This window comes from Pelmatolapia mariae, linkage group LG12 (genome assembly GCF_036321145.2).
Source record: "Pelmatolapia mariae isolate MD_Pm_ZW linkage group LG12, Pm_UMD_F_2, whole genome shotgun sequence".
Classification (NCBI taxonomy): domain Eukaryota; kingdom Metazoa; phylum Chordata; class Actinopteri; order Cichliformes; family Cichlidae; genus Pelmatolapia; species Pelmatolapia mariae.
Genome location: NC_086237.1, coordinates 11,040,901 through 11,058,872, shown reverse-complemented (window position 1 = coordinate 11,058,872; position 17,972 = coordinate 11,040,901). Strand labels below are relative to the sequence as shown.

At 43.0% G+C, this 17,972-nt stretch overlaps 1 protein-coding gene across 1 annotated transcript; it reads left to right on the top strand.

Annotated features, from left to right (window-relative positions):
• Positions 1 to 17,642, top strand: mxd1 (MAX dimerization protein 1). Its single transcript, XM_063489932.1, has 6 exons — positions 1 to 887; positions 1,528 to 1,627; positions 8,816 to 8,845; positions 13,200 to 13,314; positions 13,503 to 13,662; positions 15,005 to 17,642. The coding sequence occupies exons 1-6, from the start codon at positions 821 to 823 to the stop codon at positions 15,199 to 15,201; spliced, it is 669 nt and encodes a 222-aa protein (XP_063346002.1). The 5' UTR covers positions 1 to 820; the 3' UTR covers positions 15,202 to 17,642.
• The last annotated feature ends 330 nt before the right edge of the window (positions 17,643 to 17,972 follow it).

Here is a 17,972-nt window from a genome sequence, read left to right as displayed (position 1 = left end):
TCCAGATCAACAAGCCACTATTTTGGAAGCTGTTTGACAAACAGTCACTGTTCTTCAGTTGATGTCAGTCGCTATCTGCGTTTCCAGCAAGACGTATCGCGCGTTAAACCGGCGCAAAACTAACCAGCCACAGCTCTGAACCGATAAGGTTGGATGACATCGTCGGTTGAACTTGAAAACAGCTAGCTCTTTATATATATATATATAAATTTCACAAGGCAAGTGTCTAGCAACTGTACATGCTAAGGTTCTTTTTTCACTGGCCGAAGCTTTTCCAAATACAACCGAGATAGCAAGAACTTTCCATATTTAATTTGACAGCTTAACATTGGCGCTAACGTTAGCCAGCCTTTTTTTTTCGCCAAATAGAGCAATTCGGGGATTATTTTTGTATGTCACACAGCCTTTCGTTTTGTTTTTGTCAACAAGCCGTCTTTTCTCGAAGAGCCAACTATAAAGCTGACGATATTTAGCTGACATTTTGACTTAAAGGGGAACAAAGTAACCTTAGCTCCTGAAGAAGTGTTATTAGTGTCAGCCCTTACTAGCCAGCTAACACCATATCCTTCATTTAACAACCACAGAGGAAGTTTGGCTTTTCGAACTGACTGGTGCTGCATTCAAGGCCTTTAACTTTTAAATATCCAGATTGACAGTGAAGGACCAACTCTGTAACGCGCTCTCTCTGGCTCTTTAAAAATAATAACTGACAGAACAGCGAGCTACCTAAGTGTGAAAAAGAAGCAGGACCCTGAAGCAGCCTGTGTACAGCCACGGAATTCCTTTTCGGATTGTTAAATTATCAGTGTTATTGTTTAAAATGGCGGCGATCGGAATGGTGCAGATGTTGATCGAAGCAGCCGAGTACCTTGATCGCAGGGAACGAGGTAAAGTATCATTATATTCTTTTCTACTCTCTTTTCTTATTCACTCTGTGCAATATAACATTAACACCCCTCCCCCTCCGAATCACTCGGATTTAAGCACACGTCGTTTGATGCGTTCCCAAATCCTGTTGCTTCCCATTATTATTCTTATTACATCAAACAATCAGGCCATGAAATAAATTCATAAATGTCGAATTTCACGCATCGATTCAGCAGGCTGCATCACCTGCCCCAAACAGGTGCTAATAAATATGTGATTACAGGCGCATAATGCATACGTGTAAAGACAAACGGGCATTTGCATTCGCGATAATGAAAGAATGAATGCATATGTGGCAGATGTGCAGGGAGAAATTGTTTTCGTGGACGCCCCTCCTTTCCTTCTGTTGTGGTTTGCTAGTGGGGTTTATTCCAGTTCAAGATGACATCATTGTCCATCCCGAGGAAGGGGGAAAGGGCTAAAAGATACTACTTGAGACCCATTCCCTGCATGCCTGCTAAAAAGCATAAGACATTGCTGCGGGATGCCTAAAGCTGAAATGTGGCACATTGTGCAGTCTCTCCTTCTGTTCACTGTGGCTGTATTTTCCATTGCAGGATTTCAGGACATGTGACCACTATGTTGTTTACTTGCTTGCAGAAGCTGAACATGGCTATGCCTCCATGCCGCCATTCATCAGCAGCCGGGAGAGGGAAAGTTTGAAAAGGAAAAGCAAAAGCAAGAAAAACACAAGTAGCAGGTAAAGGCAAAACTGTACATGCCTGATTGTTTTTATGCTCTGCAACAAGTCGCCCATCACATCCCCACTTCAGGGGTCCCCCGCACCTCCCCCCTCCTCTTCCCCTCCTCACTTCTTGAAGGATTAAGCCATTCTTCATCACACTAGTGTTTGTGTTTCAAGTCAAAATCCTTATTTGGTGCTTGTGATGTGAGGCTTGCTTTTTATTTATTTATTTTTTTTATGCATTTCCGTACTGTGCTTCCAGGTGGACACGCTAACTGCCCAAATTTAAAATGGCAGGAAGTGCAGTGAGATCAGAGATAGCAGCCTCATCCCTATTTGCATAATTTGTTATATTCACAGCAACGCTGTTGAAACAGCGACTTTGTGCTCTTGGCCAAACATGGTCACAATCAAACATCCAAAGCTTTGAAAAGGGTTATGACTGCGAGACACTACCTTGTTGTTTTGACATCAAATAGTGACCAGGTCAGACACACTGTTACAAACACCAATCTAACTGCAAAGAAAAGACAGACAGGCTAGGCCAATTTTATAATCAAAATAACATGTTAATGCCTTTTACGTAATATATCTGCAAAAAAATTGTATTTGTATGTATCTGATCATGTATTTTGTTGAGAGCTTATTCGTAGAAGCTTTCAGATTGTTACAGAACATAAGTCAGCTCTCTGATCTTCCACTGTAAGCTATAGATACCGTTAGCTTCTGATCACCATATCTGCATTTCAGTCATTCCTGCACACTTTACGATATTGATGAAGAATAGAACCTAGGATTATGAATTAATCTATTATCTTTTTATCACTGACTGCCACAGTGAGAGCACAGCTGATGTCAGCTAATGTTTTAACTCTTAGAATTACCGCCTGCCTGTTGCGTCTTGGTTTCTTCAACCAACACAAAATACCACAATACTCATAATAGTATTTTTCACGTATGTGTTTTACATGTTCAGTTTTTAGTATACCTAATATAGTGAAAACATCAGCATTTATTTTCTTATTTTCTCATAGAACAGCACTATCTGCAGTCAGTTTACTAATGGACAGTGTTCTTATCATGAAAGTTTAGTCATTGGTAACCAGGTGGCCCTTACTGCCTCATGTTAGTTTACCAGCTAGCTTTCAAGTTATGTTGCAGTTTTAGTGATCCTTGAGATCATGCTTCCCCAGAGAGGATCTCTCCCAGGGTTGGACAGACTCCAACTCCACCGTGTACAGCAAGTGACTACAGTTGTCCCTCTACCCTGAAGTTTCACTTGGAGATGGAAGACCTCTCTAAGCAGAATCTGCAGCACATAGAGAACTGGTTCAGCTCACTGACGCTGCATAGAAGAGCAAAAACTAGTCTCACTAGCTGCATACTGAGTCGGTGGAGGTTGAGTCGGTACATAGGATTAAAGACTTACTGGAGTAGCAGCTGATTGCATTGTTTAGTTATTTATTTGATTCAAAATATTTGCAGAAAAGAAAATTCTGATAAACAGTATTATATAATAAATAACCTATTATATGGGGTTGCCATGCCATGCACCCCATGCCATGCACCCCATGCCATGCACCCCATGCCATGCACCCCATGGCACAGGCACATGCGTACATGTTCAATCCATGGCTTGTATGAAAAAGATTTACTGTACGTAGGCTGAGTTAACATTTACATGATGTGCAGACTATGCCTATCTGTCAGTGAAGTATTGGTGGAAAAGCATCAGCTCACCTTATATGTGGACAGGGCTTTAGAAGCGCTCCATAATCTGTCAACAGCACTAACATGCTGTATGCATAGGCCACTTTAGGTGTTGCTACCAAGTAATATTTTGTAATTCAGAGTCTAATGGCTAATTCATATATAACACTGCAGAAAAGGTCCTCTGATGTCACACGTATGTGTGAGTCTGTTAGGTTAAGATTACGTTTAGTCTTCCCCATGTGTTCTTTAAAGTATAGTGACAGATACAAACATCATCCTGGCTTAAAGTCAATGACCCCACAGTAAGGAAAAGTGGGTTAGTCAAGGTGACTGCAGAAGACATTTAAGTGAGGCTGGGGGTGGTGTGTCCGGGCTGCGCTGGTCATCTAAGTGGACACTAGTCAATTTAGAGTCTCTAACCTGAATTCCGTAAATCAATGGTATGAGGACAGATTTGTGTTGCCTCCGCAATCCATAGATCAATTTGCACTCTGCGATTGGACTCCAGTTTGCTGTCATGATCCTGTGTAGGAAGTTATCTCCTGTGTGTACAAAGTTTACACAAAAAAGGCAGGTTTAAACTACTGCAGGTGATTGTTTCAACAGAGAGGATGATACAAGTCCATTAAAGGCTGTTGGAAACTGATCTTTGAGATAAAACAGTGACATCTAGGCACCTGCTTCTGTCCTTCAGTAAACACAAAACTGACATATTGTTGATCCCAACCTTTATGTGCCTTCTTTTCATTCAAACATTAAAAAAAAGCAGCAGATCAAAGAAGCAACTGATGAGAGCACCACCAGCTGTTTACACAGATGCAGTAATTAATATACATATTTTAAAGTGCTTGATGGTGCATATTGCATGAAGCTGCAATAAAAAGTTTCGATGCTACAGTTACAGAAGAGTTTCATAATACCTCTAAAAATATTTCAGAGACATGCTTTGTTGGTCAAACAGGTGTATCAGGTGTATTGCCATGAGGGTACATTGTTCATCCATCCATTGTTCATCTGCCAGTGCAGAAAATATATGCTGGGGTGCATAATCTGCTTTGTGTAGGACTCATCTGATGTAGGATTGTAGGTATATTTTCTGGACTATCAACACTCTTTCTACTCCTGTAAATGTATGTTTTTTGTAGCAGTTACCTCTGCCTCTGATTTGATAGAAATCTAGACATTTTCCTGTTATTCCTGATCATTGGTATACTTTAAAAAAATAAAAACACACTGTGTGGTTTTCTGTAAGTGGCTGACATAACTAAAAGTAAACAATAAAAGAGGGAAAACTAAATGTGCAATGGAGGAAATGAATTTGGAAGAAGTTAAGGTGCATCTTGTGACTCATAAAGCTGAACAGCCTGACTCTGGATGGTTAATCTAATAACTTTCAAGTGTAGTCAAAAGAAAACAGTTTAGCCAACTTATAGAAACCAGCATCATTTCTGAAATATAAATTTCCTGTCTTATCTATACAGTTATGATGTTCATACTAAATATGGTCAAAGGTTTAAATAATGACATCTGAGTATGTCCCAGTAATCCAAGAAAGCCAATTACTCAGGCTTCAGACAGTTTTTTCTACTCTGGGATCTTTATCATGTCAGAGAGTGTATACAGCTCTGGCTGTGAGCATAGAAGCTTCACCAATCTGCTGATCAGTCAATGTCTTTATGAGGGACAGTTAATCGGAGGAAAGCTTAGTTCAGAGAATTGTGGTGTTAAAGGAGAAGAGCTAAAAACGGCTTGTTTCACAGTTAATGAAGTGATGGAGCTGCACTAAGGCCTGCTATAAGATAAATATGAATTTATGACATTTTTTTTATATTCACAGCTGTGTATGATGTCAATGAGAGTGTTAATGTTTGTCTCAGGCACAATCAAGTCTGATTGTGATCTCAGAAGCCCCACCCACCTCCTCTGCAAACCTTCTCTTCATGTGGGGCAATCACAAGAAAGTTGCCTTAAAGGAAGGGGTAGGGGAACTAAAGCAGCTTCTTTCGCGTGGATTGTGAACTGAACGGCGGCACAAAGGCCCATTAGGAGAGATATATGACCATTATTTTGAACTGTAAATTATGCAAAGCTCCTCTGGTCTAGAAATAAATATATGAAGCTGAAAATATACAGCATTGGTCCTCTTTATTAAAGGAAACAACTGCTTATTCAAAACATCGAGCAGTATATCAGTTGATTTCGACAAAAGTGACTGTGACAAATTTGGAGTGTGCTACCATTTTGCTGTGATTTCAAAAACACAGGGTGTAGAGTATTGAAAAGACATGCTTCTAACTCAGATCATGTCCTAGCATGTGTAGATGGCACCAGGTTTTTAGAGTAGGTTTACTTGGTTTGTTGCTATTTCTGGTAAAAAAAAAACAAAAAACAACTTTTCGTTCACCAGCTTTTCCTTTTTCCATTTCCAGTTCTGAAGCATTTTTTCAGCTATTACTCATTGCTATTTAAGGGCAGCAGAATCACGAGTGAGATGATTTGATGTAGTCTGATCTGACATTGGCTCCTGGTGATTAACAGTACAGAATAAATTTACATCCTGGGGGGGAAGGGTTGATCTCTGCTAGAAAAGATCTAATCAATTAATTGGTGTTATTTGATCAGTTTTTATGTTGTTTCTGCTGCTGATTCCGGTCAAATATAGGGCAGGCATTTATATTTGAATTTATACATAAGCCCCTCCAATTTCTGCCGTTTTCCCTGAAGCGTAGATGTGTGAGTAGTAGTAGTGGGGGAGGGGACTCGCCATGTTTCTGGCGTGGACGTGTGCATGTGTGTCAGTAGTACGGACTCCACCCTCCCCCTCATTTCTCTCTCTGTCTCCCTCTCACATTTCTCTCTCCTCACCTCCTCCATCCTTCTGTGTCTTTCCTGCTCTGCTCTCACTTTTGGCCGTCAGTGGAGAACAGCAGCGCCTCCATTACAGACAAGGAGAAAGAGTCCTCCCCCTCCTCACTCACAAACACACACATTCATACAATACGCAACTACAGTGCACTGTGGAAATTACACGAGGAGCTTGCCGTAATCATTCTGCAGTCAACTGGTGCCTTTCGGTGGTCATCACGCCGTGTTGTTCAGGCTGATGCAACTGAAAGAAAAGTGCACTGGTGAATCGTTTGGCAGCAACTCTGTGATCCAGTATTTAACCTTCTGAGGACCTCTGAGGTGACAGTAGCTCATTTAGTGAGACTTGTTTGTTGTCAGTGATTGGTCAGTGATTTCCTCTCCAAAAACAAATGTTGAGGTTGACCCACAAGCCTGTCTGTCACAAGGCTCTGTATAGTTCTGCGGAAAAAAAAAGTACTTTCCCAAGATTCAGAAGCTTGTAGAGCCACCTTTAAGCAATACATTGAAGTAACTGTCTCCTTATGACTTTATCTGTCTCTCACATCATTGTTGAGGAATTTTGACCTACTTGTCTTGACAGCATTGGTTCAGTTCATTGGGTTTGCAGGTATTTTTGATGCACTTCTCACTTAAGATTGCACCACAGCATTTCAGTAAGGTTGAGATCTGAACTTTGACACTGCAGAATCTTAATTATTTTCTTTTTAGTCGTTCTGTTTGAGCCAAGCTTCATTTGTCAGACAGATGGCCTCACATTATAATTCATAATACTTTATTATACAGAGAAATTCATGGTTGACTGAGTGATTGTAAGGTGTCCAAACCCTGTGCCTGCAAAATAAGTCCAAGTCAGCACCCCTCTATAAGTTAATATGGGTGCTGGCACTGTGTAGTATAGCCAAACATCTCCAATTTGGTCTCATCTGTCTAAAGGACATTGTTTCCAAATTGTTTGGGTTTGTTCAGGTGCAACTTTGGGACCCTAAACTGTGCTGCTATGTTCTTTTAGGGGAGAGAAGAGACTTTCTCCTGTCAGTCTTTCCAAATCAACCATATGTTCATTCTTTTTTGAACTGTACTGTTATGAACTTTAATATTTAACATACTAACTGAGGCCAGTAGTTTCTCTGAGCACTGCACAGAGGGAATTTGCTGGGCCATCCACTCTTCGAAAGATTGTGGCCCTGTGTTAACACACACCTGACTGCTCCAGCCCAGCAAACTGCAAAAACCTCAGCTTTTACTGAGGTGCTCACACTTGGAGATGATCAGTTAAACAAATGCATTTAATTAGCAGCACCTGGCTGCTGTTTAAGATCTTAGTTCCTATGCAAGCAGAAAATGTGTGTATCTAGTTTTCTCCTGTGGAAACCTTCTTTTTCATATGACTGTACTTTAAGTAACTAGAACAGTGATGGAGTTGGAAATTAGCATAGCATGTCATCTTAAATATTGCTTCTGCATTGTGGTGGCATGGGTGTGTTTGGTAAAGTAGCAGAGAGCTATGAGGTGTCTCAGAGCCTGAAATCTAGCCTCAGTGAGTGGGATCACTTCCCTGCCAGCTCTGTTATGTCACCAGCGGCTGTCTGCCCCACACAGGAATGTACACTGGCTAGAGGGGGCCAAGTGACAGAGAGAACACCCAAAGCGAGTGGCAGAAAGACAGCCACACACATGCTGCAGTGACACGCTGCGACACAGTGAAAATATGGTCAACCCCGAGCTTTAAACCCAAGTTCGGCCCAGTAACTGAGATTACACACGAGGGGGCACCTTTGAGGTTGCGTTTGTGTGTATGTGTGTAGGCAGGACAGTGCATTAGTTTGCAGAGCTGGAAAAATGCAGAGGCTATTTTGGGATTCAGCATGGGGGTGGATGGTGGGGTTCAGGTGGAGGTTGAGGAGCATTCAGGAATGCAGAGGGGATCTTCTTCTCTGCTTGTGACCTGCTCTCCTGTTTATCCTTTCTCTCACAGGTCAGACACATTTCTACCAAACCCTACACTTGACCCCGTTTCTGTGTGTGTGTGTGTGTGTGTGTGTGTGTGTGTGTGTGTGTGTGTGTGTGTGTGTGTGTGTGTGTGTGTGTGTGTGTGTGCGTGTGTGCTACAGATAGAGAGATGTTTTAATACTGCAATGACAGAGTCATGCTGGCCACGAGCACACCTCTATCTCTCATTTTACCTTCACTGTGTTGCCCCCACCCCCACTCTGCTCAGGCTTGCATGTACAATGGATAATCAGGCAATATGAAGGGACAGAGTCCCATCTACTCCTGTTTCTGGTTACTGTTACTATGTTTACCGTCGGGCCTCCTCATCACGTATCTGTGTACGAGTGTGGTCCTTAAAAAAAGCTTCCACCATGAAACAGGCCTCAGGCATAAGAACACCCAGGCTTTTCTTCATTTTTTTTTCTTTCTTTTTTTTTCCCTCTTTGAATCTTATTTTGTAAGCAGCTCCGGCTGTTCACAGACTCCCACACAACCCTTTCTCTCGTGCTCCCTCCTCTGCCTGGATTGCGGTGCATGTGGAGAAGGGGAAGCCTTAGCTTTTTTCATTTTAATCAGTGGCTTTTTTTATTATGTCTGATTTTTCATATGTGTTTTGTTTTATCTCTGCAGGTCTACACACAACGAAATGGAAAAGAACAGGTAAAAAAAAAAAGAAATCAAATCTCTCTGTGTGTTTGTGTTGTTCTTCAATCCATGAAAATATCAATTCACGCCACCCCATGCCCTCCCACACTGAGGAAGTCTTTAAATTAGTTCAGTGCCAGTTCAGGTCCTGTAACCTGTAACATAATCTGAAACATTTTTGAAAGAAGGTAAATTTTTTAAAGTTCCAGATCTAAGGTGAATGCTCTCAGAGTGACTATCAGGATTTTAAAATTGTAGTAGGTGAATCTCTGGTGATGTGGTGTGACGTGTTCGTTGGTCCTCTTTTATGAGCCTGCTTACATGCATGAGTGGGCGATCAAAAGAAAAGCAGTGCGTATGTAGACAGGTGAAGCTGGACCTCAACTTTTTATCAGGTGAATTATTGAGCGCGATTCAGTGGAATCCTCAGGTTTATCGGTGAGGTGTTTGAAGCCGCACTGCAGACCCGTGAGAAGCAGGATCCCTTCTGCATATGGATGGGCCCGACGTAGGTCAGATGCACATTAAACAGGCTCACATCACGCGCCTTTCTGGTGGATTAAGAAACCTACAGTTACGAACTAAGGCTGACGGCTCGCCTGTTGCATGAATGCACAGATTGCAGAGAAACTAGTTGAGCTAGATTACAGTCCTGAACAAACCTTACCTTTTCTCTTTTGGCGCGTTGCCATCGTGAAACGAAAGCATAAGTTTTATTTGTGTACTGCCCTGTTAGCTTATGTAAGAGGTAAGCTGTATAACCCGTGATAAGCAGAAGGGAGACGTGGCATATCTAGACATGGTGGACGTGTTGTTTTTTGTAAACTAGTAACTAATCAAGTTTGAATTTAGGTGATAAGGGGGTAGGTAATGAGAATAAAATGAGCTTTATGGTGCAGTTAAGTAATTTCTTTTGAGGGGGGTGGAAGTTATGATGAACAAAAGGAACTAAGGAGAGAATCGTTTCATGCTTGAACAGAGCCACTGTTTTGTCACGGTGCCCTCCTGACACTGATGAGATGAACGACGGGGTCACGGTTGTATCAGGTGGCTCACTGTGCTCTCTGGCTCCTGAGAGCAGCCGATCTGGTTTCAGTGCTGCACAACTTGGTTGTCTTGACAACATTTTGGAGAGCATTCATTCATCATAATTTGGTTATGTAATGGAAATAAATGTAAAAGTTATCAGAGGAGATGGTTTACTAGCAAAAGGGTGGAGGTGAAAACACTGAACGGTTAGAGTTGAAATGGCATTGGTACAGTTGAAACTGTCATGATGCTCATTAATCGATTCTGCTTCCTGAATTTGCTGATTTTCTTTTAGCTTATGTGAACATAAACTGTCCCAACAATTGATAAAAGCCATTTTTGGATGATGGTAAAGTCCTCAGTTTACATATGTAAAGCAATAGGAGTCATATTTTGATACAGTCGCTGTCACTCTCTGAGCTAGATGATCCAAACCAGCCGCTCAGTGGACAGGCTGAGCCCTCTGTATGTGTTTGCGGACACACCTCATACCCTGCAGTAAAACACAATTATGACCACTAGAGAACCTACTTAGCTGTTAGCTAGTTTCTCCCACCACTAACATGATGATGGAAAGCCATCAGTGGCGAGTAGTAAATTAGTCACAGCAGCCCACTGCCAGCAAAGCCTCAGGAGTGCAATGAGACCCAGCCTCCCTTCCATCAGTATTGGCTTGGTTAAATCACTCACTGTTAGAGGTCAGAGGGCAAGAGCCCTGAAAGCGAGGTGATTTACTGCTAATCAGGCAAAATGCACCAGCTGACCTAGTTGGGAGAAACCATTTTGGGTCAAAGGGGTGACAACAGCTTCAACTGTTTTGAGTGTAACAAAATGAGGTGGCACATTCACCTCATTTTGGACCAGACACATGCATTCAGGTCAGCCGTATGCAAGTGTGAAACAAGGCCAGAGAAATGTAGGCTGTGGCCTGAGGCTGCAGCTCCACATTTACTGTATAGTTGCCTATTGACACAGTGAACCAGAATAACCTGTCACTGGAATAGCTGTGTGTTAGGACCACGCCATAGTGTATCTCTGAATCGTCATGTGACTCGTGCTGTTTGAGTCTGCTCTCTGTCAGTGTTTAACAAACATTAGCCAGCCCTTATTATGTCAGAACAACACAGGCTGGAACATTTCCATGTTATGTAATGACAGTCTGCATGTCCTTTGGACTGAGTCAGCTGAGAAGCAGGTACTTGGCTTCAGCTGTTGAATGCTGCTTTGTATGTGCATGCAAAGGCTCTGCTCGCCGATTGTGTGTTTATCTTTTTAAAGGGCAAGGGGTTGAGAATATATTTGTGCGCTTCCACTGCCCAGAGTCAAATCAGCCTCGCAGCTCTCCATGCGCCCCATTTGAATAAACTCTTTCCGGCAGTGACGCTCACGTTAGGATTATTTGCAGCAGACAATAAGTGAGCGGCTCAGCCGGCCAGCCCTTCAGCTGCACAGTCAAAAAAAAAAAAGAAAGAAAAAAAACAAAGAAAGAAAACAATTTTTACACTCATTCTCAGGAAGAGTCTGACGTACACACGCCCACTCGCTCAGGCAAACAGAAGCGCACAGACACGTACACACTGTGACGAGGTTGGAGCTGGAGGTGTGTGTTGTGTAACAGCGGGGTCAAGTGGTCACCAACACCCACCAGACCTTAGAAATTGCCAAGGCTGCCAGCATAGAGGGGCTGAGAGGCATACAGGTGGAAACAGAGGCTGTGAACTGTGTATAGGTGTGTGTGACGGGGGTATAAAGGGCAAGTGACATCAATAATTAGTTGCAGTTCTGAACATATGGTGCAGATGGCTTTCTGGTTTTCTTCTTGTTTAAGAGGACGGTTGGCGCACATCCTGTCGAGCTCTATTATGTAATAGTTAACACACTGCTGACTTCCTGAAACATACAGGGCGTCTCTTTCCGTTTGCTCCTACCTTTATACTCTTTGATCCCAAAGGTTGCATTAAAGAGGAGAAAGTGTTTAGTGGCTCCAGTCTGACAAATACTTGCAGTAATGACACCTGGTTGATGAGTCCTGAAGAGTACAAAGGCAGTTCTCTGCAGCTTGTTCCTCATATTTGCTTTGATGCTAGGAACTTATCAGCTGGTATTGCTTCAGCACACGCAAATCTCCTCTTTGAACTAACTCAATTTGTGTGAAGGTGGACAAAAAATTCCACCCTGACTATGACAGTTCCTGTCACAACAAGGAAGTATTCCCACTCTTGGTATTTAATGCTTTAACTTCCTGCTGAAACAGAAAGGACCCACTGCTGCTTGTCATTGCCTGCAGCAAGTAGAGACAAGACATACCACAGATGAGAAAAAAAAGAGTCCTGTCCTCACAGTAGCCTGGCGCAGAAGTGCAAATTGGTCCTAATTATCTGACCATGTCACTCTGCAGTAGTCATGGATACATATTACATCACTTTAGGATTTGTTTGTTGTGTTTTTTTAAGACTGCCGTTAAACTTGTCTAAATGTGAGCATTCAGAATATGTGTGTTACCAATGAAGTAAAAGTATACCTGGATAGAAAAACACAATGGAACTCCATCAGTCATGGATTGGCCAGTACTTCAATAATAAGTCCAACATTGTTAAAGCAGTGTGGGATTGTGTTGGCAGAGAACAAGAGGCAGCCAACATCCAAAGAGCTTTGAATGTCGTTCAGGAAGCCTGGAGAACTATTCCTTAAGAGTTCTTAAAGAAAGACAGGAAGCCCTGCCTAAGGCAGTTCAGGCTGTGTAGAGGAATAAAGGAAGGTGTATTGGCTTTCAGACTCATTAGAATTGTCCAACACTGATTTTGCCTAATATACTGTATTTCCATGTGTGTTTGCACATGTTTGAATAAGTCATTTCACCTATTTCCCATGTTCCTAGAAAAGTCTAATGACACGAGACTGATTCGAGGCTTGTCAGAGTAAAAAATGGCAAAAAATGCTGCCGTTATAATTCACCTGTTCATTTGTCAGTATTTGGAAAAATGTAAACACAGTCCTTTCAGGGCTCTTAGTATGATGACAAAATCTCCCCTGGATGTATTTTAAGAGGTTACTTGTTTCCCCTCAGTGAAAAATCTGAGGTTGAGTCCTTGAAGCCCAATCATTCAAGTGAATTTTGAGTAAAAGGTCAATTTCAATACAAGAGTAGGACTTCTTGTAGAGAGAAAAAAACAGGATAGTTTAAGATATTTGCATTCAGCTTTTCAAAGCTCAGGTAAAGACTAGTTTTTATCAGGGATTTTCAGATTTCAGTGGCCTACCTTCTTGTTTTGTTTTTGCGTTTTGTTTCTCTGTACATTTAATAGCATCTTCCACCTTCATTTTTATCTTTCCTCTTCAGACGGGCACATCTACGACTGTGTTTGGAGCGCTTGAAATCCCTCGTTCCCTTGGGACCAGATGCTAACAGGCACACCACCCTCAGCCTGCTGATGAAGGCCAAAGATCACATCAAGGTGCGTGGATGTGCGTGTGCACCACTCACCTAATCGGTGTGAAGAGGGCAATTTGTTGACCGCTGCAGTTGCTGAGTGTGTTAGTAATTGCGTGTTTCAGTGGCTGATAAGCTGCTGTGGACACGTACGCAGGAGCAGATTAGGAGCTGTTCATGAAGTGCACCGTTTTATCTCCTTCTTCCTTGCAGAGGTTGGAGGAGAGCGAGAGGAAAGCTCAGCACACTTTGGAGCAGCTACAACGGGAGCAGAGACACCTGAGGAGGCGTCTAGAGCAGCTGGGAGTGGAGAGGACCCGCATGGACAGCACCGGCTCCACTCGGTCCTCTGATAAGTCCGACTCTGACCAGGGTGAGGCTGCACACAGGCAGAGCTGTGGCCAGCTCAGACGACTTCGTTACCACCACATGCTTTTATTCATGTCACTCTTCACATGTTTCATGTCTGGAACCTCAGGGCAAATATTCAGATGGTTTAACATCTTCTCTCAAAGCACATGAAAAAAATATGGAGGTGAACCGTTGTGCAGGAAGTTCAGAATAGGCATCATTTTATTGTTCTTGTGTCAGGTATTGTCTTCATCATCATCACTAAACACAATCTTCCACAGTGCAAAGTAAAGTAAAGCGTCTTAGTAAGTACACTGCTTATAAAAACACACTCATCAGATCTTAATGTGAAAAAAAACATTCTGGATATCTATACTGATGTGGACTAGGTAATGTGTTAGGAATGAAAGGATGCTACATTTCTTGATACAAACAAAAGTGATCAACCTACAGAGCGCTCAATTTAATAATACCCCAAAAATCCAAGTGAAAAGACTATGCATCAAACAAATGTCATTGCAGCAACTCCAAATGATACTCAGCAGTTTATACTGAGTGCCATTTATGTGGCATTCATTGTTGTTTAGTCATATGGTTAATGTCCTCCCTCCAAAGCAAATGATGTAAAACAGGAAAGAAGAAACATGGAGTAGTAATAGTACGTGCATCATATGCATGCTTGATGATATCAGGGCATGCTTCTAATAAGACAACAGATAATGTCCTGTACATTTCCTCCCAGATCTGGACCAGGACGTCCCTGAGCTCCTGCTCTCATCTGTAAAAACACACAGGGCGACAGTGGTGGACATGCCAAATCTGGTATTCTATGGCAAATGCCAATCAGCTCCACAGTGCTGTGTAGTTAGCACCAGGCCCAGTGGGAAACCTCGGTCCACCCTCAATGAAATCTGATTGTTTGGTCAGACACATTCACTCCAGCAGCCTGTTGGAAGTCATTTGTAGCTCTGACAGTGCTCATCCTGTTCCTCCTAGCACAAATGAGCACTCAGTGCTCATTTGTTCTTTTCTTTTTGTTTTCTGTCTATTTGGACAGGGTTACAGGGACATGACATAAAACAACCTGAATGCATTAAGTCACTCAATAAAAGAGCAAAATCAAAAACCTTTAAATGGTTAAAATGAAAATAGATCTGTGCATATGTCGCCTTTATGCTGTGTAGCTTTGTCCCTGTTGTTTAAAGGGGATTTTAAATACAGGAAAAAAGAGCTTTTGCAGGATGTGCAGAGCAGGCAGTTACCAGCCGCTGCTGCTGGCTGTACTAAATATGACAAAATAATATGACATAGTTGTCATTCAGCTCTTTAATGGTGTCGTGTTTGTGTTCTTGTTGTTCAAACAGAGGACCTGGATGTGGACGTGGAGGGGACGGACTACCTGCTGGGTGACCTGGAGTGGAGCACCAGCAGTGTGAGCGACTCAGGGGACGAGCGAGGCAGCCTGCGCAGCAGCTGTAGCGATGAGGGCTACTCCAGCGCCAGCCTGCAGCACGTGCAGGACACTCAGGAGAAGGCTAAGCAGCTGGGCTGCAGCCTATAAACAGCACTGGTCAATGACCCAGCACCCACCTCTTCCCCTCAGCTCCCCCATCACTCCTTGGTCCTGCTCCGACCTCACCTCCCCTTCCTGCCCTTCTTCCTCCCTCGTTACCAGGACTGACCAAGTCTGAGGCCTCTCCTCCAGCTGGGCCTCCGCGGACTTCCTGTCTGCACAGTGACTTCCATTCAGACTGCAACACCTCCGAGACATCCAGCCCATCATCAGCGGTCAGTCTTTAGGGTGTCCCCCGCTCTGCGCCGCACCGATACAACGAGCGGGATGTCAAAGACACTCCACCCCCCCCAACCACCCCCACCCCCATCCGACAAAAAAAAACAAAAACAGAACACAACTTTCAGCCAGAGAATGTTACCACACAATGTCCCACTGCCTCTTTTTCTATGCCTCAAGAGCCATGGGAAGCACTTATGAGATTTCACCCATACTTCACACACATAACATCAACTCGCACGTACACACACATACACACACAGACCGCTCCATCTCTCCCAAAGGTGTGATGCTGACATGGTGCGGGGCTTTTTTTTGTTTGTTTTTTTGTTTTTGCGCCCCACTCACCGGTCGACCGTATGTGCATGGTACTTTGCACTTAAAATTGCTTTTTTTGTAAACAAAACTATCACCTTTTTCAAACACTGTCCCTTAGCAAAGCCCCACCCCAACCCTCCCGCTGCAGCCATGGCAGCAATGCCACCAGATGAACTGAGTGTTTGAAAAACATGTCAGTCGGCAGACTTTGCGGACACTAAACTAGAGCGCGCGCGTGTGTGTGTGCGTGTGTGAGAGATGTTAAACTGTTGACAGCAATACGTCCCTCAGTACCCGGGTTTTGGCAGGCAGGCTCGCAACTGCCCTGTAATTTTTTGTCCACGCCTGCCCTTTAGAGCAAAAAGTAACAGAAAAACCGACAAAAAAGAAAAAAACAAACAAAAAAATCGTGCAGCATGAGATTGTGACTGGGGAGGGTTTTCAGGGGTGGGTTTGATTGTTTTTATGCTGCTCTCTGATGACGGGGCATTTATTTTATTTTATTTCTTTTTCAAACATCATCCCTTTCTTATGTGTGCTTGTCATGGATATTATGAACACCAGCCACTGGGCCCAATACTGGTACGCTCTGGCGGGTGTTGGTACGTTTTTGTACACTACTTCTTCACTGCCCTATTCACCAGGTATTAAACAGGAAGGGAATCTACTGAGAGCACATTCCACTTATGGAAAGAAGACAGGCAGGTGAGGCTGAGAGCATTATTTCATTATTTTTTGTTGTTTTGGTTTGCGAGTGGATGTTCCTGCCAGTTATTCATGAAGAGAGTCCAGTTTGAGATGAAGCGAGTCACTCGGAAATACAAATGTTCGGCTTTGACTTTTCAACGGGAACACACACACACACACACACACACACACACACACACACACACACACACACACACACACACACACACACACACACAGAATCTCTCTCTCTCTTTCTCTCTGCTCACAGCTAAACTAAAGCAGTTTTCTCTCCCTCGCCTTGCCTTCATAGCTATTTATTGTTTTAGCAGAAATATACACCTTTTAATGTAAATAGTTTACAGAAAGAAGTGTCTATCAGCAGATGTATTTATTAGATAAATCTATAGATGAATATACAAAAAAAATCTATTTAATTAGTTATAGCTTATGTTCTTCTTGTGAGGTTTATTGAGAGTTTCCTATATGTAGTTTGTTTGCACAGCCTAGTCAATCCATAAAATATTGAGAAATGTCTCTTTGTGCCTCGAGGCTTTAGTGTCTGTCTGAATTCAGCACGGTGCTCCTAGGAAGTGATTTCTTTGTGGCTGATTCTGATTTTTCTTTTAGCCATTTTCAAAGCCCATAAGAGAAGGATAATGGGACAAAAAACTGAAGAACTTAAAAAAGAAAATGATTAGAAAGTAGAAAAAGCGAGAGGAGCAGGTGTCCGAGTCAAGCGCAGTGGCGTTGCCGGTTCACCTCCCATCACCCCTTTCCCTCCCCCACGCCCGTGCCTCAGACAAAATGGCTCTTGAGCCTTGTGAGATTTATTTTCTTCTCCTTCTTCTTCTTCTTTTTACCCCTCCTCTTCCTCCTCCTCTTCGCGTGTGGTTCCCAGTCATCACGGGCAGGGACAGGAGCGCAGATCTGTTATCGTTTCTTCTGAATGTACGCGTTATCAACCCCGTCAGTCGTAGCAGCACGGTGCCAAAAGAAGCTCCCTGCGTGTTGTGCATGTGCCACTTGCAGATCTCAGTTTAAAGCATGACGATGGTACGCCAAAAAAACACAAAAAAAGGAGAAAAAAAAGGAAAGCAGAAAAATAGATATGAGATTGTTTAGTTGTTGAGTGTCGAACGCTGCTTATTTTTGTCCAAACGGAGAGGGACTGTGCAGCCACGCTAATCAAGTGGGGGTTGGGGGTGGGGGTGGGGGTGTTGAAAAGTAGGTGTGAGTGGGCAGGTGTGTTCACTGAAATGCCATCTGTCGGTGCATACGTGTGTGTACAGTATGTGAGCGTGTGTGTGAGTTTACTGCATTATTGTCTTCAGAGATATATTTTTTTTGGCGGTAGAGGGTGGGTGATTTTAAAAACATTGTAAATCCATGTTTCTGTTTATTTGTTTTATTTGAAGAAGAGCATTAATGTCTTTCTGTGGTAGCCACCATTTTTTTTTCTCCTCCCCATCCATCGTCTCATTTCTGTCTTCCACTAATCTGTGTGTGTGTGCGCGCGCGCGTGTGTGTGTGTG